At 48.4% G+C, this 10,592-nt stretch overlaps 1 protein-coding gene across 1 annotated transcript in view; it reads left to right on the top strand.

Moving 5' to 3' along the window:
• Positions 1–4,966: 4,966 nt before the first annotated feature.
• Positions 4,967–10,592, top strand: part of LOC144113350 (protein big brother-like) — a gene marked incomplete in the record, with an annotated part of 41,788 nt that continues 36,162 nt past the window's right edge. The window contains 2 exon segments of the mRNA XM_077646384.1: positions 4,967–5,254; positions 7,258–7,344. Coding sequence (XP_077502510.1) covers positions 5,120–5,254; positions 7,258–7,344 — 222 coding nt within the window.

The following is a 10,592-nucleotide window of genomic DNA, read 5'->3' on the forward strand; positions in this document are numbered from 1 at the left end:
AGGCGAAATGCTAGAAGCCCCTGCACTATGCGATGTCAGTGCGCTCTAAAGAACCCCAGGTGATCAAATTATTTCCGGAGCCCTCCACTACGGCGTCCCTCATAGCCTGCGTCTCTTTGGGGACGTTAAAACCCCATAAGCCAAACGTACCTCGCTTGCAAATGTTGAGAAGTAACAATATAAACGTTTGTCAAGTAAGACCACGTATAGCGAAATGTTCGAAATGCACGCGACATTATTAGGCATCAGACATGGGCAATAATTTTAGACAACAGGCTACATATACGCATACGAAGAACCTGGCCGAGTATACAACACGTGCATGTATTGCACACGGACGGTATACACCGGAACGAAGTGTTTTTATTCGTCCATTTGTGATGCCAGGCTTAGAAGGGTGTCGAAGGGCGAATCGTGAAAAAAAAAAATTAAAAATCTGAACCCTATATCAATCTAAATCGAGGAAAAGGAAAGGAGGTCGTTGAGAAAAGGATGAAAAAGAAACGCGATGCAAACCTATAACAGCGTTAAGTTAACGTGGGCATAACTCCGACAAATAAACCCCGAAATGCAATGCACGCTAAAGCCATGTTTTCCCAGTATAAAAGTGTATTCGCACTTGGCGCAGCAAAGCAAATGGATTTTACTGATTCGATTACTGCGTCGACTACTCGGCTACGAAAAAAAAAAACAGAAAGCCTCAGCAAGCACTGATTGTGCAGACAAAGGTTAACCATTAAATATTGAAAACAATCTGTATTATATAACGGTCACAAATATGAAAGAAAAAATAATGTTTCACTCAAACGCACAACGGAGGCCACGCTTCGATGACTTGTGACTTTTTCCATAACTTAGAAGGAACTGCAAAGCAAGACAGGAATAGAGTCCCTTCATGATCGAGGGACTTTAGACAGGAAAGCATGCCTACCTCTCAGATTCTCTCCACGATCTACGCCAGCCGGCGGCCAATAGTGAGCAGCTCTGAGCATGCCGTCCTTTTCCTTTATTTATTTTGTTGCTGGCTTGATTTGTAGCTTCCATTTGCAACATTAAGGCTCAGCATAGTTTCCCCTTAGTTCGCTCTCACCCTGCCATCTGCATGCTCTACAGCAAGGCCATCTGCTGATTTAGCGACAGGCGATGGTCGTGAGCTCTGGGTCCTAGAAGATCAATATTTCCTCGGACATTGCTTTTGAATAATAGAGTTTGCTAACTTTGCAATCACACGTTGAAATTTGGCGAATTTTCCTTGGGTGTGTTTAGTGTGATAATGGAACAGGATACATGCAGCGGCGCGGCATGCAGGGTGGGGCCCAGAAATTGTGATCGCTGGCTCGTTTCAAATCACCCTTTACTAATTCGTCGCTGTAGTGTACCTGGAGCTGATGTTTTCTGCTGCCCTGTTCATTAAAAACAAAGCGGCGACAGCAACACAATTCCAGTTTTTGTAGTTGAATTCCTGCGGCTCGGGGTCCTCATTCAGTTATTTAATTACGGGTTGGAGTTTTAGGTTTTTATTTCTTGAAGATATGGCAGACGTTTTTTTTATATTTATTTCAAAACGCGGTTTTCGTTTTTCTCCGGTAAATGTGATTTTCTACGGGCGAAACACCGGTATTTTTTCGGCAATATAATGTGTTATTCGTGTGCGGTTGAAAGTCGTTTAGAGTTTATATACGGCCGTTTTTTCAACACGAGCAGCCTATTTACCCCTAATTACCGCACAAATTGTCGTAATTACAGCTGTGCCTGTATCAGAAAGTGCTACCGCCAATAAGCGAAACAAAATTGATGGTCGATTCGCGTAGTCAGGCCAAATGCGAGCTAGGTGCGTTAGCAGTTCGGTGTTCCCTTCGGTTCCGCTGTTCAGATCCAGTGTTCACGGATGGCAGTTGTTCGGACAGGGATAATGGGTTAATTAATGTCCATCTATGCGGAATCGGTCATTCTCTATACATTCATAGATCCCTGGGAGTCCTCACACCACTCTTGGCGCAGTGGTTAAGCGACGCGCCACTGACCCGCGATGGCAGGTGCTGCCACCACAACGGCTGAATGATCAATTTAAGTGCCGGCCTTGCCACGCTGGGCAGGTTGTGATGGCGTCGCAAGGTCGCGTGACCTAGGTGGCAGGTGGGTGACTTTGCTTCTCTGGGGATTTTTCGCCCACGCCGACGGGTTACGAGACCCTTAATGCTATCGCGTTAAAATTGAATTCGGCTAATTACGTTTATTTTTTTCGGTTTAAACAAGTCACCCCCCCCCCCTACTTATACTGCAATAATTACCATCAGAATTACGAAATTTAATTCAGCTGCAGACCTGGAACTGCACAATATACGCCCGGTTTGGCTATGCGCCAAAATTTTAACGCCATCGTTGACACGTGGTACAACATTAATTATTTGTGAGAATTTTTAGCTGCAGCCGACCTTAGTGCAAAAACAAAAGACCAGAAGGACGCCATGAAGTTTGCTCTCGACCCACCTCTGCGAAGGCTGCATGTGGAAAGTCGTACCAATAGAAAGTCATTTGGAGCTACCCTGACGATATCGTGCTGGTTTATTTAACATCCCATCGCAGACAAACCTCTGAAATGTGTGAAATGAGCCCAGGACTTCCCGGTAAGATGTAAAAATGAAAAGGCCTTTAAAGCAAGCAAGTTTGCCCACACACTTCTTAACCCGACTTTCTGGCTCACTGTTGGGCATTTTGGAATAGCTCCTCACATTCATGGCTAATGTTCGGGCAGAAGCGCACAGAGCATCAGTGGACTACGACACAAGGAGAGAAAAGACACGGGGCACACGACCGCTGACTAGTAATAGTTTATTTCGAACCTCGGAACGGAATATAAGTAGATCATGGCCAACATGACGCATGCTTAGCAAGCCGGATATTTATTCATGCGGTGACGCAAGCACAATAGCTCCTTTCTAGTGTAAGATAGCTTCTTGTTGCGATGTATCTTCTCCTATACGTCATCGAAAATAAAATGCCGCCAGTTCCGGGTTCCCTTGCTTGAGTCGAGAAAAGAGCGAGCAGACATCAATAATAATACCTGCGAAGGGGGCGCCAGTCAGTCACCCACGACTGCCGACGACACCTCTGATGTACGGAATGCCTTATATTTAGAAATATAGTCAAAGTAGAAAATGATAGAAATAGAGCAGATGTATGCTCTGCCTCACAAAGTTCTTGGCGCAGAAGTTTAAGCAACAGTCGGCGATCAGGGGCGGAAGCTTTTCGCCGAGTACAACACAGAGAGAAAGGACCGCCAGGAGTTCAGTGCGGCCAGCTTTCGTAATGCGGCCCCGCGGCTTAGTGATGCAGATATTACCTTCCACTGCAGGGTGCCAAGAAATTCTGAGACTGGGAAGCTTCGGGCCCCTTCTGTTCGCACTTCTCAGCAAAACACGCCTGCTTCCGCACGAAGCGGTCTGCAGAAAGAGATCGGGTGAACATCCGAACATGGCACTTCTGACACGTATTCAAGTAACGGTTCCAGAGGAAATTAATAATAATAATAATAATAATAATAATAATAATAATAATAATAATAATAATAATAATAATAATAATAATAATAATAATAATAATAATAATAATAATAATAATCTAGATTCGAAAATGATGGCATGCTGGCCACACAGGTGACAAGTACACTCATTTCTAATAAACATCGCCTAGCAATAATTCTCGTGGTGCCTCAATTCAGTGCTTGCCTGTCATACGCGTGTGTTCTGCAGAGAGGTCAACCTTACGACGAAGGCAAATGGTGTGTAGTGGAGTAGTACCGCGATATTCAAGAAACGGCAGGAAACAAAAGTTGCGCTAACTGTGCGTAAGGATATGTCATTATATCATTATAACCATTATATACCATTATAACCTACATAGAACGGAGGAAAAAAAAGCAATAATTTTAATTCTGCCTGCTCGGCACGTTCTGGCAACGTAACAACGTTTCCTGATTTTGTTTAGCCAGTGGTATATGCTGTTTTGGTATCGATAACCAAAGTAGAATAAAAACAGTACTACTGAAAGCTGGGACTAGAGCTTTTAACGGTGGCATACCCGAGAAATTAGCCTTCCGACTTTTTATGCGACAGTTACCGTCCCGGCTTAACAAACAGGTATCAACTTGCCCACTTAATTCGTGTTAATACGCATTTAAAGTATACCTTCCAATAATTATGTTTGCAAAACTAGAGATAATCAACAAGAATGCTAGTAGACTACTAATATTGCACCAGCTGCCAATACTTTTCTCGTAATTTCGCAACCCGTTAAAGTCGCTGCAGAGGTCCTGCGAGACGCTCACATGACACAGGAGAAGTTCCATTATGCAGCAAAGATGACATAAAATCAGCTCTTTACATTTTATTTTAGTTTTGCACTGATGCTGATTTCTCGAGGAACTGTCGGTTCCCGTGAAGCCGACTGGAGACGCGAGCGAAGCATACGGAAATGATGAAAGCTACTAAGTTCCGCTAAACGCGCGACTCCCTCTTGGGCGAAGCACGTAGTTGTATTTGTTCGGAAACAAGAGTGATTTTCCCAGCGCAGCCCAGATGGGATCCATTTGAAGCCGTGTATGTTAGCCCCCCCGAAGCAGGAGAAAGAAAAGATTCAAAAACGAGACAAGAAAGCGAGGCAGGAGCGAGCAGGAGCAAAAGCGCCGACGCGGCAGGGTCGGAGCCGCTGGGCCGTGGCGCAGCAAAAAAAAAAAAGGCAAGCGAGAAAGAAAAAAAAATAGGGACAGCCAGCCTGGAGCGCGCCGCGGAAAAGAACACGGCTTCGGCGGGTAGCCCCCGAGGTAGCCCCGCGGCGGCCGCGGTGGCACCGCAGCGGCGAGCCAATGGCGGCCGCGCCCGAGCGCCATTGGCGGCCGCGTCGGGAGGGGGCCAGGCGAGCAGGCCACGCCTCCCCCGTCGGCCGGCGGGGCGCCGCTCGCAGCCACCGTGCACGCCACTCGAGTTGCTGCATCGTGGACGAGCGGCGCGCGCGTTACAACCGTCTCTCCCTTCTCTTGTGCACCGTTGGAGCGGGCGGCCGGACCCCGTGCAGCGCAGTGGCGATCGTGGCTGGAGGCCGTTGCCTTTTGCAGCCCAATATGCTGCCCTTCGAAACGCCGAGCATCTTCGACCAGCTCCCGCGGTTCGTCTTCAAGATGCCGCGGGTGGTGCCTGACCAGAAGGCCAAGTTCGAGTCCGACGAGCTCTTCCGGCGCCTCAGCCGAGAGTGCGAGGTACGTCCGACACCCTCCTCCTCCTCTGCGTTGCACGCTGGCCCACCCTCGTGGCACCTTCCTGCCTCCAGGGTGGCTGTCCTAGCTGTACTGCCTGTCCGACCTCTAGGCGCAATTACCCGGCTCTGAATCACGTGCACAGCCATGCGGAACTGCGTTTCGCGTCGCACTGGCTGTGCCGCGAAGCGTTGACCGTCGTTCTACACGTGTCATCTGGGTCATTCTGCTGTGCGCTGGTCGGGGTGTTGTAAGCACTCATTGTGATTGTTGTCACGTGACATCATTGTTGGTATTGCGGTGTTTTAGTATTTCTTGCCGCACCGGGTCACTGGTGACTGCGATTCTTCGGCGTCGCATTTTTCGCCACTAAATCTAGGTCTAACTGCGAGGACTGCTAACGTTCTTTTCAAGTGTACCAATGGCTGTACAGTGTGAGTTTCTACCTGTCTTGAAATCATTGCTCCCTTTTATTTTTATTAACCCCCTATAATCCCTGAGACCGGTATGTAGTTGCGTGTATGTCGAAAATACTGTATAAGGGATGTAATCAAAAAAGACACACGTGCTTTAGGTTGTTTTTTGTATCACGTTTATTTAATTTTTCTCCGTCAACTTCGTTGTGTAATGACTAGTGGTCTACCCACTTGAGTACTCTGTGTTTAGCCCTGTGCCGTATCAAGTTCCTCTCACACCACTCAACAGCAGTCATTAGCAATTGAGCCATTCTGTTGGCATCGAGGGGACTAATTGCAGTGCACGATTGTTTCAGTCACATCAGGGCAGGGTTTTGTAGTTTAGAGCCTCCAAGGCCTCAAATTTTGCTGCTGTCAGGTGAGTGATTGTTGAAAGGAACGCGTAAACAATGTTGCGTGCTTGTTTTCAACATCATCGTATGTACCGTTTTTTTTTTTATGAATGTCACATTCATTAGGCTCAGTGCTTTGATAACCAGACCTTTCTCTCGTTAGAAAAAGAAATCACAGGATATGAGTTTGCCACGAAAAGAATAAACTGATCTGGTCGCAAAAGGCGTGGCGATGGATCGATTCGCGCCACCAGGTATATTGGGGTAAAAATGGCGATCAGATCCTGGGTTCCATGGCTATATAACCCCAGCTGAGACTGCAAACTTCACTGTAATAACTTGGAAGCTAATGCGCAGATTAAGAACATATTTAACCTGTAGTGTTCAATGTTTCCTTGTTTGATGCCTCGCTGTGACAGATGGATAGATTATGCCTTCGAACGGTGCGTTCGGCGCTTATAGTTTTGGTTTCGGCCGACAACGACAGACATCGGAAAGTAAAGGAACGTAGCACTTGCGATAGATTCTATTCTCGGCCGATACCAAAACTATGGTACGTGAGCATCTAGCTCAGTTATAACATCTTGTTAAATGTGCTGCTCAGAACTACATATATAGCGGCATGAATTGCCAGGTCAGCTTCATAGCCCACTGTGAGCATAATGCGACCAATGCCAGGCTGATGCAAGGGAACCGATTTGATTTCACAGATATAGTGTGCACTGCACACCACATGATGCCACGAACATAGTTAATCCACTGTCGCGTGAGTTTCAATAAAGAAACACGTCAAGCATTACGGGCAGGTTGCGTGTATATGGGCTCGCTGTTCTTGGACATGTCTTGGTGAGTATGATGCCCATTGCGAAATACATCGCTTGATGCATACCCGTCGACGAGCTGCCGTGGTAAACATCCGAAACGCCGCTGTAAATTTCGTTCGTTTCAGTGAAGTTTTATTATTTCGCCAATTATTCCTCCCCACCTAAGTGCTTGCTGGTGGACTTGTCGAGACCTGAGCAAAAAACGACGGAAATCTGAAATAAACTCTTGCGTCCACAGTGACTGGTCCAAGACGTGTAGTGCTATTGGCTGAGGCCAGCGATGATCTGAGCGTATACGCCGCATCGACAAAGGTGTCGCTCGCTGCATTTGCTGGCGACCTTGTGTGACGTATGCTGCCCTCCGTGGTGCGCAGATCCGATACACGGGCTACCGGGACAGGCCACTGGAGGAGCGTCAGGTGCGCTTCCAGAACGCCTGCCGGGAGGGACACACCGAAGTGGTAAGCGAGCCCTTCTTTGCTCAGATGTGTACACACGCCGCCGCGGGTGGCCGGGAAGGGGGCGCATCCACGGGTGCCCCGCGCTGCAGCCGCCGATGCGCGCCTTGTTCGTTCTTTGCTCTCTTTTTTTTTTTCGCTGGCGTAATATCATAGCGCTGCGGGAGCAGTATAGTTTCGGTTTCTTTATTTTAGTTTCGGTTGCATAGCTTCCCCCCAAAAAAATACTCTGACAAGTGGTGGGATGAAAGTGAACTTAGCTAATGTGACACGCAAGTTTTCCGTGCGGATTCCGAGCCGTCGGGAGTTTGACCTTTGATGAAATTGCCAGTACCCTTGTGCATCCTCGCTTGAGAGGGCCGTTATATGCCGCCGATATATTTGTACGACGCATCAGCAACGCCCGTATAGCCGCCGTGGGCATGGTGCATCATTGGGCTGCGCTGATTCCAAGGTCACGGGATTTTCATTCGAGACGAACTACGAGAACGCTGGTTACCGGTTGAAATTAAGCGTATTTCGTTACGTTTCGCTTTTTCTTTGATGCTCTGTCATTGGTCACGGATTTCCGGTGACGACGGACGACACCAATGACAGAGGACCGAGAGAACGCTAACTATGTGAAATGAGGGCCCTCGAACAGCGTGTATGTACACATGCAGCTCCTGGGCGCCAAAACCCGGCCCGCGCCAACGCCAGAAGTGCACGCCCTATCCCCACTTGCAGAATACTTAGAAAGGCACGCCTCTGTCGTGGAGGGCGCTCTCCTGGAGCCGTTTCGCTCTCCGGATGAGCAAACACGAGATAGCAAGCACTGGCGCGTGTTCAAAGGACGCACAAACACCGGCGCAGTGCGCGTCACGGCTCGGGGCCGCAGTCAGAGCTGACCTTTAATTGTTTGTCGGGGCCTTGGAATCTTATCCCTTGAACGGTGGCCAGCAACTCCTGCATGAGCCGTGCATGCAACGCGCTCGATTATTCCAGACGTGTCAGGTCTGACGCCTCGCAAGGACAGCTTCGCATCTGCGTATACAGCTATATCTTCCAGGTTCACAATGAGTGATGGGTCTCGCAAATTAGAGCGCCCTATCTGGCCGTCTTGTAATGCAAACACGTTTTGCGTATTGTTACTCAAATCCAAGACGTGACACCGATACGTATATAACCATTCGCTGACCCTGCGTTAGGCGTTACCTTTGAAGTTGTCACGTGCAACACACTATAGTCGTTTGCATAGATAAACGTAGATGTCCGAAAGGGTACGTGCTCTGATTCAAGTAAACTGCCTGCTCGACGCACTGATCCCTATTGGGGAACATTCGGAATTTGTGCTCATGTAAGCAAACCTGCTTATAGCCACCGTACACACACGGAACAGTTGCGTACGCCACAAAGTATATTCCATTCTGAAAGGAGCAGCCGATAAGACACGGGAGGAATAGCACAGCGATACACTGCAAGCGCTTAGTTGTGTCAATCGGTTGTTTTCAAGGTCACCTAATCATTTATTTCCCTAAGTGCTGCCTCGTCTACAAACCTGATTCCCTCCCACTTTGAAATATATATTAGTCTGACCATATGAGGTAGATTAGGGTTTTAAAAGAGAAACTTGAGGCGGACCGCTCCGCCAAGCGTCTTATTTTGCATCGCGACGTAATTACTCCTACATATGTTCTGTGTCCATTTCTCGGCATAAAACCAAAAGGAAAGCGCATATAGGAATGTTTCTCTTTTAGTCTTTTTAATTTCTGGTGTTGATTAACGGGAAAATAATAGTGTTATTATTTTATGCCTGAAAGATAGCTTATTAGAAAGTAGAAGAAAAATAACAACCCCATGCCACCGGTTTGTCAGCGAAGAAGTGGCCGGATTCTTCTCGATTAAAAGCAAACCGGTTTATCTGAGCTTACGGATACAAGGGTAAAACGGGCTGGTTCATTAATACGTAGTAGGTTCGAAGGATCTGCAGAGCTGGGACGACCGTGCTGACGCGTCTCGTTTCGTCGGCGCCTCTCGTTCGTCTCCCTGGGAAAATGCTCTCGCTCGAAGCTTGGAGTCTCGCAGCGCGCCTGTCGACGGCTCGCGTTGCGTCGTTGTTCTTCGCTTGCGTGATGCTTGGGAAATTTAGGAGTACAGATGCGGGCGCGGGCAGGTCTCGTGATCGCGTGGTTTATGCGGCACGGAGTCGAATGTCTTGGGCCACGGGGTCTGTGTTTAGACGACAGGCTTCAGAATGGATGTGCAGCCGATCCCCAGTCAGCGTGGCTCGAAAGCAGTCCCCCCAGGCGTTGTTCCGCTCGGCGCTCACCTCGTGAGCCGGATGAGGGACGCCTCGTGGTCGCTTCGCAGGAGCGTTAAGTGTCTCGTGCTGGCGTGTTGGGTCCGCGTGGCGTGCAAGTAATGCGACCGCTAACAGGTGGAACCGAACTCACGACCTCCGAATTTCTCGTATGGTGTTCTACCAACTGAGCTACGGCAGAGAGAGAGAGAGAGAGAGAGAGAGAGGAGAGAGAGAGAGAGAGAGAGAGAGAGAGAGAGAGAGAGAGAGATATTGTTCTGCCCGTGAAAGAAAAAAGGAGGTCGAAAAAGTTTCATAATTCTTTTAACGGCGCCTCTCTCCACTCCCCCTCCCCCCCCCCCCCCCCCCCCCGCTTCGTTTAATTCTTAAACTCTTTTATTCATACACTTTCGTTCGCTTTTCATTAACGATAAGAATAGCGTTATGAGAGGAGCGCCTGACTGAGCAGAAAATGCTGTGGCTGTGAAAGAAGCCCCCTCTATGCGTGCAGCCCTTCTTGTGCTTATTTCAGTGCCTCGCAATCGTTCGCGGCTTCAGTTATACGGCTTGTGTTGCGTCGACCCCTGCTGAAAGCGTGTTCACGAGGGCAACTCTATACATATATGTGGGCTGATGACGCTCTATTGAGCGAGCATCGACGGCGTTGCTTGTGCGCTGCATTGGACCTTCTTCTATATAGCGCTATAGAACGGACAAAGAAAAGGCAGCTTAGTCGAAAGGTGTTACGTGTCGCTTCTGCGAATAATTTTCTTGCCTCTTCATCAACACATAACTGGGCTCGCAAGAAATGTCTGGCGCATGTCACTATGTAAGCTCATGAGTGACGTCAGGCGCATCACGTCCACCCGCGCTTCGCGAGTCTGAAAACGATCCCATTTGCGCACAGCGAGTCGTGTCTCCCATGCACTGGCGCGCTGCGTGAGTGGTCAGCAAACAAAGTGATGACGCAACT

Source organism: Amblyomma americanum, chromosome 1 (assembly GCF_052857255.1).
Source record: "Amblyomma americanum isolate KBUSLIRL-KWMA chromosome 1, ASM5285725v1, whole genome shotgun sequence".
Taxonomy (NCBI): Eukaryota; Metazoa; Arthropoda; class Arachnida; order Ixodida; family Ixodidae; genus Amblyomma; species Amblyomma americanum.